The sequence below is a fragment of the Nasonia vitripennis genome (genome assembly GCF_009193385.2).
Source record: "Nasonia vitripennis strain AsymCx chromosome 3 unlocalized genomic scaffold, Nvit_psr_1.1 chr3_random0004, whole genome shotgun sequence".
Classification (NCBI taxonomy): Eukaryota; Metazoa; Arthropoda; class Insecta; order Hymenoptera; family Pteromalidae; genus Nasonia; species Nasonia vitripennis.
In genome coordinates this window covers 1,159,566-1,175,328 of record NW_022279623.1, presented here as the reverse complement: position 1 = coordinate 1,175,328, position 15,763 = coordinate 1,159,566, and the positions used below count along the sequence as shown (strand labels likewise).

The 15,763-nt window shown below is 43.5% G+C and overlaps 1 protein-coding gene across 15 annotated transcripts in view; it reads left to right on the top strand.

Annotated features, from left to right (window-relative positions):
* LOC100118775 (neurobeachin) overlaps positions 1-15,763 on the top strand; it is a 316,568-nt gene that overhangs the window by 188,271 nt on the left and 112,534 nt on the right. For all 15 annotated transcript variants that reach the window (XM_016988202.3, XM_016988203.3, XM_016988195.2 and 12 more), the window contains one exon: positions 5,154-5,258. In XM_016988202.3, the coding sequence (XP_016843691.1) occupies positions 5,154-5,258 (105 nt within the window). The remainder of the gene's footprint in view (positions 1-5,153; positions 5,259-15,763) is intronic.

The following is a 15,763-nucleotide window of genomic DNA, read 5'->3' as shown; positions in this document are numbered from 1 at the left end:
TTATCTACTAGCCTATTTTGACTTCCACGTCGCACTCAGGCCTGTCAGGGGCGAGGTGACTCCAGTGGACATCCCGTCCTTCAAGACGGAGACGCTGAGGAATTCATTTTTCATCAGCGCCTCCTACCTCTGGAACAGCCTTCCATCTCAACTTCGCGACACACTATCCATATCACACTTCAAACAAGCAGCTAAAAATTATTTCTTTAATTTGGAAAACACATAAACATCGCACAAACATACACACATTCTCATTCATCTCATTTCACTTCATTCCATTACACACTCTTCACACGCACTAGCACCCTTACACAAAATTTTTATTCTTTTTATAATATACTATAATTTGTTATATGTACAACAAAATGTACAAAAATAAAGAGCAATTAATCTAATCTAAAAAAATCTCTCATTTTTCCTAAATGGTAACAATGCGCACAGCACTGACGATGGAGGCGGCTTTTGCAGAAGTAGGCGCCTAATTAGAAGGGACTTAAGAAAGTCGAGCTAGAAAGAGAGGAAAAGTGAAAGACAGAGAAAGAGATGGAGATGGAGAAAACTCGACTTAAATATGAATGCCGAATTGAGACGGCACAAAGAAGTTATCAAAGAAACAAGAGTAAGAAAAAAGGTCAGTCGCGTGGGCCATTAATGCTCGTTTCTGGCCTTTTTATCACGAGGGCTCATGTGTGCAGCTACGAGAGCGGAAAGAGGGTGAGGGAAGAAACGACTATACGACTATGAGTCCCGCGAAAATTTTCGGGTAGCTCAGCGCCCGCCCGTAAATTGCATAGAACTCGCGTGAGTCTTTTATACCGCAGAAGAGAGGAAGAGAAAGAAACGCCTGTTAACGCTCGCATGGCGAGCTACTGGGGAAAGAGGAAGGAAATAAATAAACAATATGCCCCCTAAGTCACGTCCTTTTTGTTTCATAAAGTGTTACTTTAGTGATCGTCGTTAGAATTATTTTTTAGGATGTATGAAAACTGCAGCTTACAGTCGACGTAGTGCCAAATTTGTGTACAAGCATGCTGTAAATCTAGTGTACTCGTAAAAAATTTCTAATGAACTAGGTGCAGTGCGGCACAGATAATAATATTAAGTCTGCCAGCGTCATGCCGTTAATCTTCCTCATAATGCTTTAATTAAATTCATTCCGATTTCGAATTCTACTAGCTCATAACATTCAACAATTACGTTGTGTACTCGAGCGGAAGCTCGTTGATATGTAGGAACGCAGCAGAGCTCATTAATTCAAAGAAACTAAAATATTTCAAATATCATGAATCACCTTGTTTTTATTTAATATTAAAAAAAAATTGTATAATTCGTTATTTGTATTTCTACAAAGGCCACTTCTTAAATAATATATAAGTAACGTAACATAATGTAATACCATCCCTCGCGATTCCGGTAGTTGGCTGGCCTGAAGGGGTTTCAGCCTCCTCTGCGTCAGTAATTTGATGAGATTAATGTCAAGTTAATATCTGGTAATAACCCGGTGTCATGCCAACGCTTCTAGTTTCGGTCTAGACGGGAATGTTTGCAATGCTGAACAAGCAAGTTTTGGGACTCCCGACTTAGCACTATATAGTCATCTTCACGGCGGGAAGGTGCAAAACCAAGTGGACATCCAATTAGCAACTGTCGTACTGACCGCCTCTGACTTTTATCTTCACTTTCTATTGTATCTTTATCGCTTTGTAACCCAGAAACACTGATATTGGCGCAAGTGACGAAATGCTTTGTTTATACGTAAAATAAATGTTTACTTGCAATATGCATGCGCGATTTCATTACCGTTAATAATGAATCCTAGAGGGTTCGACAACAACTGGTGAAAACGCCATAAGTAAATAAATAACGTTTATTTTACAACAATGCACGATCGTGTATAGTCGATAACAAGTGTTTACAAACAAAAAGTTTCTGGTCGTTTTTCGTTAGTCCCACCCTGATAGAAAACTGAGTATATTTCTTGTCAAAACTGTTTAAAATAAGGTATTATTGGAAAACTAAATCTCATTTGACCACATGTTGACCAGAAATTCTGCCCAAAACATGCTTGATAAGTTATAAGTCTATGCAAGCCACGCTTTTTATATGATTAATGAGCAGTTAAATAAAACCAAACATAGCCGTTCGAATATTAATAATTCTCCCACCCAGATCGTCACGCGCTGCTATATAGTACCATAACGGCGCTTCGACGCCTCTTACACCAGTCCAAGCACTTCTGGGCTCGAGCCTTGTTGACTCAGGACATATTTTCCTCAAGGGATGCATGATTTTCTCGAATGGCTTTCTATACGTGATGGGGGCCGGAGTTTCTCGGCTGGGTTACACTTTGGCTAGCTCGGGATAAGCGTCTTGCGCACGTACGACGGGCTTCTCTCTCTCTCTCTCTCTCTTTTGCGCGCGTACGCATGGCACGAGGGATCCCGGGATGACTCTTGAGAAATCCATTCCAACTGTTGCCGAGGCCTCGCCGCGTGTATATACTTTCTGAGCTGCCCTGTGCGGACACCCCGGTGTTTTTTTTCTCCACCGCTTTTTTCTCCGAGACTCGATAACCTGCGCGCAGCCGTCTCTCAAAATGGGAAATAAATTTTGTATTTTCGCCCCCGCGCTGAAACGGGCGGGGGCGCTATCGATATATTTTTTATTTGCTGAGTGATTTTCGCGAGCCCGGCGTGTGCGCGCGAATCTTTTATTAAAATAAATGCGCGGAGGGTGTGTTTGCCAAAAAGAAATATCGCCTTGAATAATTTGATCGAGTGATATTTATTAGCCAAAGCGTGTGCCGAGAAAAGATTCGAGCCGTGATTCTTAATATTAACGTGTGATAAAATAACGTATTCGTTATTTTATCATATAGTGGTTTTGATTCGAAACAGTTAGATAATTAATATGTGGATTACCTTTACAATTTTGAGCGTTTACAATTTTTCTCGTTTCTTTTACGTTGCATCCATGCACTCCTCTTGCTCGTGTTTATTCTATAGTTTGCAGGTATAATTATCTAAGTTATTCCGTCACAGCGCTAAACTAGTTTTATTACGTGGTTGGTTCGCCTTGGCACGACGGGTATACGTGCGCTGACGCAGGAGCGAGAGAGAGAGAGAGAGGGAGAGAGAGAGAGAGAGAGAGAGAGGGAGAGAGAGAGAGAGAGAGAGGAGTATAGAGGGCGGGTGAAAAGCTTTGTGAGAACTCTCAATGACTAGCGCCTCGTAATTACATGCTTCTATAATGCAACTTTGAAATTAATAATGTTCTATAGAGTTACATGGTTATTGCATTTTACCATGATCTTTCAAAAAGAATGAATTTTGTAGTGTATTCTTCGCACCATTTCCATACAACATTTTTCCAATTATAAGAGAATATTCAGCTACTACAATTTTCTCAAGACGAACTTTATTTACCTCGTTGTTATGCATCCAAGAGAAAAGCGAGTGTATGGTGATGCGGGATAGGTATAGATGCAGGAAAGGCAAGATAATATGAAGAAATAGAAAATGCCCGAGGAAAAATAGGAACACATGTGAAGAAGGGGAGGGTACGGTGTAAGATAGAGAAGCAGGACTATACACAATGAAACACTCTTCCGGAAATTACGCTCTCCTCTGTTGTAGCGCGCCCGGTTGTAGGGCAATTTATAGCGCTATCAAAGAACATGACTCTGACTTGTGTGAGAAAAATGCCGTAGCTTATATGTCTTCGGAAAGTTTATGTTGGCTAGCATTTTACTTTGTATACATCGAGCTTTCCGCACATCGTAAATCAAACTTATGTTTAACCCTTATTATTTTTAACGAGTTTACTTTACTTATACTACAACAACATCGTTAGTATTACAATTGTGCGAAGTGATGATAATGAATTTTCATAATTTAAAAGAACACGTGACCCAACACGAGACGAGTAAGCGTATCTCGGGAATTTGGTCGATACGCAGCGCGTAAGCATTTCAGTAGAACAGGTCAACGTACGTGCAACCGCACTTTGTGACACATCATAGCGACTCATACGCGGACGGATATTTAGACGCAGCTTTAAACTGATGTGAATTTCCGTGTTAATTCTAGGAATGCGTTTTTGTTTAAATCTAGTGGTATATTCAAGAGAGTACTATGACAAAGGCTTGGAGACCGAACGGATAGGGATGGATGTGGCGTGTTTCATCCACGCATCGCGTTGATCCGTGCACCTCGTGCGCGCTTAACGGTGCGACACACCGACACAACTGCCTAAGCTGCTAAATACAACGACGCGAAGTAAACGCGTCTGTGGTTTGCAGAGCGCAGGGTAGCGAGAAAACGCTAACGGGATGCAAACGCGAGCAAGAACGAAGCGAATGTAGGTGATGTGCGTAGGGCAGATAAAAAGGGGGATAATTATACACGCTGTAGCTCTTACAAGCGGAGAAAAAATGCAAGAGAGCGATCGAGTTTGCTAAAAAGAAGGCTCCAGTATGGAAACTGAACGCGGGGGGAGAAATTACAGCATCGGAAAAGTAAATGAAGCGCAAACCGTGTACGTTCGTCGGTACGCATGTTCGTGCGTGGGTGTGTGTTTTAGCCTGGGTATGTTTGTACTCTAGCGAGCAAGTAGATGATTAAAGGGAATAATTTATTAATGACATGATGCATTGCATATGTTGTTTAAACTGATCAATAAGTGAACACACCTGGTAAGGCTTCAAACGGAAATGATATGTTGGCTAAACAATAGAGAGTTTTTAAATTCTTCGGGTATCTGGTATTTAAAGAAATGACATGTAGACACGACTGATAATATTCATTAAAAATAATATGATCCATATCAAATTCTCTTATGAGTTTAAATAACAGAAATATATGATTTATTCACCCTCATTTCAATCCTAAAATTTCGTTTTTCCTTCCATTCCCAAACTTTCCAAATACTGGTTTACATCTGAACCTCTCGAATTTCTTTATCATTACTGTCGATTCTAGGCTTGAAAGTTATTATTAAGCTGAACCATCATCTCTGATTCCTTCGAATTCGGATGTTGCAAATGCCACAATAATGATAATTTATAACTATGCGTACACATGAAATTCGTGTTAATTAGTAAGTAAAATTACAGCAATGCACAAACAATATAAATCATTTACTTACTTTTGCAGCTCGTGGGAGGTGAATTTGACATGGAGCTGAACTTTGTAATCCAGGATGCACAAAATATCAGGCATATGCTGGAGCTCCTCGATCACTGTCCTCCAAATTTGCAGGTATGTATCTAATACTCTCTGTTTATATGAAAGCATTGCCGCGACGTTCATTTACAATCAAGTTTCACGTACTATTCAGGTAGCGTAACGGTTATATCATCTTATACTTAAAGATTCGAGATAGTACCTTAATAGTATATTGTGCAACTAGGGGAGAAAATTGGCTTTTTCTAGCGAGGGTGATGTTTTGAGCACGAGTTGGAGTCGAGGGCGCCGTAGGCGCCCGAGACGGACGCAAATGCTCAAAACATCACCCGAGTCTGAAAAAGCCACTTCCCCCTTGTTGCACACCGTACTTTTTATGATAAGTGCACGAATAGGCCTCTTATCATGCATATGAAAGGAATGGGAAATTCGAGGACTTTTCAAAGTAAAACAATAGTATATTGAAAATTTTGAAAATACTTATATAGACACACACATCCATTGGATACGCTGCAGAGTGAGGAAAAAAACTACTCCCTTGGGAGGAAAAAACTTTTTCCTCCCAAGGGAGTAGTTTTTTTCCTGCTGCTAAGAAAAACTCGATTTTCCATTCATTTTACATGCCTGGAAAGTGGCCTTTTTCGTGCACGTATGATGAAAAAACTTTTTATCTCACATTTAATCGTATAATGTCATCATATCATCATTACTGAATTTATTCATCAAGTTTTCTTGTTTATATCTACTTCAACTGCCGCTTGATCCAGTTAAGCGTATTAATAGTAGTTGTATCAAATAAGAATTCGTGACACAGGCAAGCTAGTGCATCCCAGTTTGAAATTCGTTGGCTCGCCGATAATGAAGACCTGAGGGGCCTCCGGCAGCGGTGTCAGAGAGTTTTAGAGTTGCTAAGCTAGGTCGAGATCGGCCTGATCCTCCGTAATCGTTAAACTTTTAGACGAGAGGGAAAGAGCTAACGCGGAAAAGAGAAAGCGAGTATAAAGGAGAGAAAGAGAAGGTTACTGAAACCAGACGCAGCGCAAGAGCGGGCTTTCCATTCCGCCATTCTGCGGAAGACGGAAGCTCCAAATCCACCTCCATCCAAACCTACTCTTCGCGACGCGCAACCATCGACGCTGAAGCTGTATTTCGGCTTTTCCTAATCCTGCTAAAAAAGTTAACCTTCGCGTATATGTGTATGTATGTAGGTATATGGCCGAATCCCAGATTTGGAAAATAGAGTTTCTTATAGTCGATCTTGGAAGGTGAGATCAAAGAAAGCATTTTTTATCTTGAGTCCGGAAGATGAATTGATAGAAATAAGACTGTACCGGAAAAAGTTACAATACGTTTTGAAATTTTGGTTTTTGAGATCGATAGGAATTCGTATTACAAAGCGATTCACCTCATTTAGAGATTAGAAAAAACGTCGTTCCTGGAAAATTGATTTCGAACTCGAACAATACGACCAATGAACAGTGGCACATTCGGAGCGAGAAAAATACGCTTGGAATTGTCAAAACAATCCGATAACTAGTGGCTCGGACTCGAGAGGCGGAGCAGGCCACTTGAGAATCAGCAGATCCTATATAGATTGCCGAGTTTATCCCGGTCGGGGGAAATAATACCTCGTCGCGGGATGGTTCTCATCGGCGACTGGCTGAGCGTGGAAAACACCGAGCCTGAGAGAATCAAAATAGACTCGTTAGTGAAATTTTCCACGTCTCATTGGTCTCACCAGTAGCAGAGGTAGGCAAAGAAGGAGGAACAGGCCGGCGGTAGTCGTAGAAACCAGAGGAGAGAAGAGAGAGAGAGAGCCTCGGATCCTCGAGTTAATATAATCCGGGGGAGATCGGTTCCACGTTTCTCATAGTCACGCTCTGGCAACTCCTTGAAATGTTAATGCTGTTAAAGGAGTTTCCGCGTCGCGCTCGATCTCTTCTCACTCTCTCTCTCTCTCTCTCTCGCTCTCTCTCTCTCTCTCTCTCTCTCTCTCTCTCTCTCTCTCTCTTTCTCTCTCCCCTGCTCTCATCTATGTATTCTCGGATTCAGTGTGCTCGTATCAGAGCGGCATGCTATGCTATTAGCGAAGGCATAGCCGAGCCTCAAACACTGCGCTGCCGATGTCGCTCCGCTCGCCAGAATGCAAGCAGTTCGACACGGTATGATATATATCTTCCCTGAGATGCACCGGTCTTTGATACTCTGCAGATTCGCGCTAACTAATAAGCTCACGCATCTGTCTATGGGTTTTGAAACTTTCAAAGCATATCTTAAGAGGGGTTGATATGCTTGCATAATTATTATGAGTATCTCTATGCTTTGTACATAGTTCAATATAGTTCGCGCTGAAAGGAACATTTTTTAAAAAGCAGGGGGAGACATTTTCAAGTCTCCTTGCAGACAACATTGCTGCGAGCTCGATGGCTTGAGCAGTGATTTGAGTAAGAGATGCCGAGAGCGGCGAGAGATTAAAATGGATGAGAAAGTCGTCTTTTTATAGAGTGGTAAAAAGGCAAAAGCAAATCGGGAAACACATGTGTGGAGGAAAATGCTGCTGAAATACGTTTTATTTCGAACGATTTATTTCTGCGAGCTGCGTCTCTCCCGGCTGGGAATAATACGAGTGGCATGTGTGGGCGGTGAATATAATATGCCGATGCGCGTAAACAACATCCAGACGTCGCCGCGTTGTCGCCAGGCGAGATATTCACCTTGCGGCTGTTGCTGCTTCGCTGAATTACAAGGGGCGACGTACGCGGTAGCCAGGACGACGGCGAACCTTTTTTGTCGAACGGCCGCACGAGCCCCTGTGTATATATATAGAGAAAGCAGCGCCGCCGGGGTGTCTAATGGGAGAAGAAGCTTTTTGCGCTCCGGCTTTGGACGACGTCTTGAATTACTCCGTGAGAGATGTTAGGACTGTGTTTTGCCCTGCGCTGCACCGGGGCTCGAACCATTGTGTTGCTGTAATGAGCCAAAGCTCCTAAGAGATTACGTACTGGCTGTTTTTTTTTTTTCAATCGACGCGACGTTCTTAGCGGAACGTTTCAGAAAATTGAAACTCAAACACAGCCTCGTGCGACGCGCATCTGCAGTAGTAATGTCAGTGTGGCTCCGAATTCCAGAAACGTTATTAGGTCCTTTTTGCTTAATTTCGCTAGAATCAGGAAACTAACACACAGTTCGAGCGAAACAAGCCGAATGACACCCATCAAACTATGAATGCTTCTCTATGATTATAAAGTTTCCATTTAATCATGTGCTCGAATAGTTGTTATGATTCAATTTGAATGCCATAATAACGCCCGAATGATTATTACGGCGTTAAACTCAGAAATTATGAATTGCATAGCACATCGCACATTCTAGCTATTAATATAAATTGAATCGGAAACAATATCGAGCATTATATTATATTTTGCGAATCGTCGATGCTGCTTTTCATTTAACAGTATATATGGATTTTAAAATTCAGAGGCGTAAAGGCCTTCTCTAACAATTTTCAGCAATAAATTAGTGATTCGGCTTTACACTAGATCGCCGCTAGTCGACTGAAACGTTATGGCTTCGAATTCTGCGAGTCGCAGTGGTGTCTCTCGTAAATTTCACCCCTAAATTACGAACACACGTCGGTCATAACGTCAGCCAATGTAGGAAATGGTCCCGGTTGGATATCCGGATTGTACGTGCCCATTTGATTTTATATCCGAGCTCTCTCGTTGTCACGCAGCATTTTGCCGGAAAAATACGGTGTCGATTAGATTGATTGACAGATAGATACGTCGTTGAATTGTTTTATCAGTTTGGTCATTCGACGTATATTTTCATATCGTGCGCGTAAAGTCGAGAAAAAAAGACTGGCATGGTTTTAATTTTGAATTATTCCCGAAATTTGAGTTAGAAAAACTATGAATTTTTTGCCAGTGAAAATTCAAAAATGAACCGCGCGCATGAATTTCTGATAATGATGAAAAAATAACGCTGATGCATTGTGGACGATACAGAGGCGCCGGATTAATCCTGAAAAATTTGTTAAACTTTCCGGAAAACCACCGCCCGTTTTCAGTATAAAACTTTGCTTTTGGCTATGAACTATTCAGCCGTGCCAATTTCTGTGTGTATACCTATAGTCTGTAGATTTCAGCCGAGTTCGTGTATCGCGAAATCCACGCGAACTTTCACGACCTGCAGGCCTTTTGTGAACTCCCTGAAGTGAATGCGAGAGAGGCAGTCTAAGAGGGGAGAGGAGAGAAGAGGGGCTTCGCTGTACTAGTGATATGAACAACGGTCGCTCGATGGCCTGACTACAGATTTTATGTCGTTATATGACTGCGTGAGAGGAATATATTGATTGACTCTTGGTAACTTTAGTGCCGCTGTTGCGCGTGAGAGCGAGAGCAGAACACCACCTGAATTGTAATACCAAACCATACAGCCATGCCGTAATCTGCATCTTTTAGTATATTATACTCATCTTTAACATTTCGGAAGAAGAATACATTGTTTTGAAGATGAATTTTGCTATGATTATCACAAAAGCTTGGAAGAAATAATAATAAGAAAAATGATGCTCACAGGCTTCTGTAGATGGGTCGCGATGAGCTGCACAACTTCAAATCCACATCCATGCTCCAACCTTTCTCCAGACATACGACTTCGAAGTCGTCAACATTCCGCCAGCTTCCGTGCAAATCACCAACGCAAATCAGAAATAAACCGTCTCAAAGCTTTCACGGCACATTATCTTTGCCCTCTTTCTCGTCGTAGGAAACTCCGGCGTCAACTCCCGCTTTTATCCGGTCTTGTGCGCATAAGGAAATCGCTCTGTGAAGTCGCACCCAGAGCGCGTTCACAAGGCATGAGACAAAAAAAATTCGACGTCGTTATAGCGTCGAAACATCCCGCATAGCTATGAGAATCGAGTCGTTGCATTCTCGTCTGTCCTCGCTCGTTACGCTCTCGATTCTCACTGTGCGGCGGCATCAGCAAGCCAAGGCGTCAATCGCTTCGTTCAGGAGCGCTGATTGCGAGTCTCTGACACACAATATCCCGAGCCGAGTTTTCTCCCTCTCGAGCAGTCGGCCGCGACGGCATAACAAGCCTGCGTTGTTCGACTTTTCAATTTGTAAAGAAGGAAAAAGCGGGAGGATAGAGAGAGAGAGAGAGAGAGAGAGAGAGAGAGAGAGAGAGGGCGAGGGAAAAAGGGATCGCGGCTAAATAACTGAGCTTCTTGCCCAAGGGGTTGGCTGTCCGGCTTTCTTTGCGTATTTTTTTTTTCTTTTCTTCCCCTCTTTTCGAGCGGTCCACCGAGCAGACGTGGCCGCTGGATATAAGGACGACGATGACAGAGGAAAAAGTCCACGCGCTGGGGTCTGCGAAAAGCCCCCGTAGCTACGGAAGGGTAGAGGCCGAAAAAGACTGAGAGGGAATGTATAGGCGGGGCGCATTTTTCTGTACAAGCATGTATAGGACGTGCGGGCAAAAAGATTCTGCCGTTACGTAAAGAAAAGTAATTAAGGTGCTGCTTTTTGTTGACCAAGTTTGCACAGAGAAGACGTCTCCGTGTTTGTGTGCGTGTACGTAAGCGCATGTGTGTGTGTGTGTTTTACCTGCAGTCACGTTCAACTTCTAAGTCGGAAACTTCAATTACGTGCTGCCGCGACGTTTCGGCAACTTGGCCTCGTTGACTTCTGAATATTAAATCTTTCCTTTAAAACTAATCGACTTGAAATGCTAGGTCATTTAATGTAATCGTGTATGAAAGATGTGTGTTTGCGAAGATCGAAATGCATATGCCATTGCTTCCGTGAACTGGATCTCTCGGCGGGTGAAGGTGGCGTAAGAAAGTTCGAGTTTCAACCGAAAGAGTAAAGAAGAGAAATAGTTACGGCGGACGAAGAAAAAGTGCAGGTTAATTTACTTTGCGTTACTTTGCCGCAGTGTAAGGTTACACTTGTGCTCGTTTACAATTTAATTTTTACTTCGTAAATAGACTTATTACTATCTCTTGCAGCCTTTTGCGTGCTAACCATCCCAACTCAATTTCGTTGCGACGGCGTAAATATTTGCCTCCTCCAAAAGACTTTCAACTCGTTCTCTCCTGACTTTAATTCTGCTTTTTTCAGCCGCGTCGCTTATTCTCTTCCCTATACCCTCGTCATGCTTTCTTCGCTTTCTTCGCCGTGCTTCCACGACTCGCAGAGAAAACCATGTGGCAAAGAAACTAAAGATCAAATAAAAAAGCCTGCTCCTCTTCCACTGTGTGATGGAGTTACGGAAACGCGATCGATTTTTTTTAACCATATTTAAATATTGTCTCAGCTGGCTCAAAAGCGCGATTTTCTCTATTCTTCTTATAAGCGCATCTGTGTTTAAAAACCTCGCGCGTCATCGAATCACATACAGAGAATTCCTTTCATCCCGGCAGCGCTACGCGATTCCATATCGGATGCTCGAGTGTCACAAACGTGTATTTGCATTACTCTATACGCCCGCGCTCGTTTCTAGTTTCGCCCGGCGTGTGCCACTTTCTTTTCTAGCCCGCGCTAGACTCGTGCACAGTTTCGCGCGCGTGGACAGAGCAGCGTCGGACTCTCATCCGCAGCCCATTCCCGGCGCTTTTTCGGCGAGCTAGCGTGTCTCGAGGAATTAGTATGTGGCTCACGTAGCAGACTAATGGTTTCCTGCACACGCAGGCGTTCGCGTTCAAATGAGCAGAACACGAGGCGGGCGAGTGTGACAGACAACCGCTCGCGACCGAGTTAAACTGTCTCAAACGTGGATATCACGCGGCTGTATTTGCTACTCCGTAAATACGCGATTACTCCGCGTATCGAGCGTTTCTCTTTTTGCCCGCCGGCAGTAGCAGCTGCGCGATCGGATTTTGCGGGAGGAATAAATTACCTGGCTTGCCGGCGAGACAAAAAGAGGAAAAGTCAGTGGGGAAGCTGGGGGTGTACGATTTTCGCGCTCTCGAGCGAAGAGCGATTTTTACCGGCTGATGGCCACGTCGGTCGCGGACAATCGACTCGATGGAAATATATTTCGGTGAGTGACGATTTTCCTCCATCTAGCATCAGATTCGCCTTGAAAAACGCCGAGATAAAAGTCCCGCCTCCCCCCTCTTCTCCCGTGTGCTTTTTATTTTCTCCCGTGGTTCTGTCTCTCGTTTGTACTGCACCTCCGCTCTCCTCCCGGCGTGGCTCGTTTTTTTCCGCACGCCAAATTGAAATTTATCGAGAATCCGGGGGCACGGCGATTATATTTATTTCACTGCGTCGCTTGCGGTCCTTTATTTCGTCTATTTACTTATGATGCGCGTGCCTAGGAAAATAAAAGTTCGATGAATTATTCGATTCGATGGGGAAAGAGTAAACGCTGTTAAAGATGCCGATGGGTCTTCATCTCTTTGAATATTCTAGTGATAATTACGTGAAAAATCTTGTTCTCTCTCATTTTCGAGAGCTCATTAGTCAGCGAGTCTCAACTCATATATTCGCTATCGTGGAAAATTCGTTCATCTACTTAACTCGAGCCCTTCCTCGAGTTTGTACGTTCAATAAAACTAAACTGCGCATTTGCAAAGCTTTCGAAACCCCATCTCCCCCGCACTGCATATTCTTCCCCGTAAATGAATCACGAAGACGCTTCCTGAAGTCAAAGTTAATTCCGCCGAGTACGAGGTAGCCATACAAATTATATTTATCGCGCTAAACTGATGAGAAAGGATATATCATACTTCGTTGCCTCTTCCTCTCTCTCTCTCTCTCTCTCTCTCTCTCTCTCTCTCTCTCTCTCTCTCTCTCTCTCTCTCTCTCGGCATCGGAAACAATCTCTTTGTCGTTAGGTGCCGTCTATACGTATACTCCAAGGAAGACACCGAGCGAGAAAAGGGTCTCGCGCGCGAGAGAGAAACACGCGTAGAAACAGACAGAATGAGAGAAGAAGTTGACGAGGTAAAGCAAGCGCACGTCAGCTCCGGGAGTTGCTTTACTTTATTGCCCCGGTAGTCGTCGGTTCTCGAGATGAATCAGTATTAATGTCACGGTTTGTCATGATTTGCAGCTCGCGTAATATATTTGCGTCGTGCGCGCAGCATCGGCGACGAAACGAGCGGAAATATAAAAGAGGAGCGAAGCTCGGCCAAATGGAAAAACGCGTGCTTCAAACATCCGGGAGGAAAATTCAAGCATATATATATATATATATATATATATATATATATATATTCATCGTATATATTCATCGCACGCATAAAAAATGAAAATATTAAAAAACCCCGGGGCGACTACTGCCGAGGGATCCGACTTTATTTTCGCGATCTCGGCGGCAATTTCTATCCGCTGAAATTAATACTCCGAACTACCGAGCTCGCTTCCGCGCGCATACGGGCGTAGCTTCGCTTTCGGTCAGAAAATAATTAGCCGTCCTAAAAGTGAATCAGCTCTCTCCCTCGTCGTCGCCGGCAAAATCCTCGCGCAAAATTGAAATTAGAGGCCAATAACAATAAAAAGCAAGCGCGGCGCCGCGCCAGACTTCCTCGTCCCGCCGCTGCAGCTGGCTCTGAAAACGAGGAGCCAAGTGAAGCGAGAATGCGCGTGCGCGCGTACCCGAGAATATTAAAGAGCGTATAATAGTGCTAATGGTGCGCACATATCTGGCGAGAAAAAAGAAATAAGCGCAAAGAGTCGGAAATTGAAAAAAGTGCTGCAGTCTCCGACGCGGGCGAGTCGTGGAAGGAGGGTGGTCATTTACATGCCAGAGGGTGTGCTTTCTCTATCTCTCGAAAGTGGGACCACAGCGCGTGTCTGTGTGCGCGCGCGCGAGCTGCGTCTCTCCCGGCTGGGAATAATACGAGTGGCATGTGTGGGCGGTGAATATAATATGCCGACGCGGGTAAACAACATCCAGACGTCGCCGCGTTGTCGCCAGGCGAGATATTCACCTTGCGGCTGTTGCTGCTTCGCTAAGTTACAAGGGGCGATGTACGCGGTAGCCAGGACGACGGCGAACCTTTTTTGTCGAACGGCCGCACGAGCCCCTGTGTATATATAGAGAAAGCAGCGCCGCCGGGGTGTCTAATTGGAGAAGAAGCTTTTTGCGCTCCGGCTTTGGACGACGTCTTGAATTACTCCGTGAGAGATGTTAGGACTGTGTTTTGCCCTGCGCTGCACCGGGGCTCGAACCATTGTGTTGCTGTAATGAGCCAAAGCTCCTAAGAGATTACGTACTGGCTGTTTTTTTTTCAATCGACGCGACGTTCTTAGCGGAACGTTTCAGAAAATTTAAACTCAAACACAGCCTCGTGCGACGCGCTTCTGCAGTAGTAATGTCAGTGTATCGTCGGCCACATACGCGAATAAGCGTAAGGCGGGAAGTTGAAAGTTCTCTCCGCTTTTGTGTATATTCCGAGTCAGCTATCAAACAGTATTCATATAATTCTGTAAGTTCAAACAGGAGTAGACTTTGCTATCTCAATCAAATTCGCTAACTGAGAATAACTGGGCCGTGTCTCCTGGTGTATAGTTACAAATGTGTCTGGTAATTTAATTAACGCTTCGCTACTATATACATACAGTTTACATACGATATTATGATGGCGTTCGTGCAGTTTAATTACATCGTCATACTATGAAGTTGTACGCTGTAATATTTCGTCGTTAAATATCAAATACGTTGCATAGTCGTTCTTAATTAATCGTCAATTTAATTATACATGGTCATCCTTTGATTTCATACACGTTGTCATTTCATAATGAAATATCAAATGCTCATCTATGGCCGTTCTTAATCGATCGAATTATATACGTACGAATTTTTCAGCCTATGAGAAGCAAGCTTTCAAAAACCTATTTTTTTTATTTATCAGCTCCTCATATATTATTACGTCCGTGCTTTAATATACGCGGGCGAAATTTTTGCATATTACAAACATGTAATGCAACGCGAATATGCATCACGTTGAAACGGAAAATTTATTGCGAATATAAATATGAAGGTTGCTGCACCACAGAACAACCGCGAAGAGCTATAAAGTCGGCAAATATTATAACGAGGCAGATAAATAAACATAATAAACGTAACGTTTCAGAGGCCAGAAATCACCCGAGTTAATCCGATGCTAAGGTTGTATTTTCTACGATTCCGTCACTTCGGTCTAATGCATCAGTCAAAAGATCAAAGCCGAGCAAAGCGCGAATACTTTGGAAAATCGGCAAAAAATATTCCCGAAAACTTGGCTGTACATTGTTCTCGTCCTTATACTATCCGGCTGAAGCAGTCTCGCGCAGAATAAGATGCACTTACAAGATTGAACATTTCTTACAAAGTCATCTTCGCTGCCTCATAATATCGGTCTATCTTTCTCGAAAATTAGGTCGCCGTTTCGCAAAAGGAAGCTCCGCGCGGAAAAGGTTTAATTCCCGACTTTACCGCCCCGAACGCGAACGCGGTCCAGCGTTTCAAGCGAATCAGCATCAGAATAAAATTCCGATCGATTCGAATTTTAAGTGTGTGTGTGTGTGTGTGTGTGTGCGCGCGCGCGGGGCCAGAGAACGAAATCCGCTTATACGTCGCCT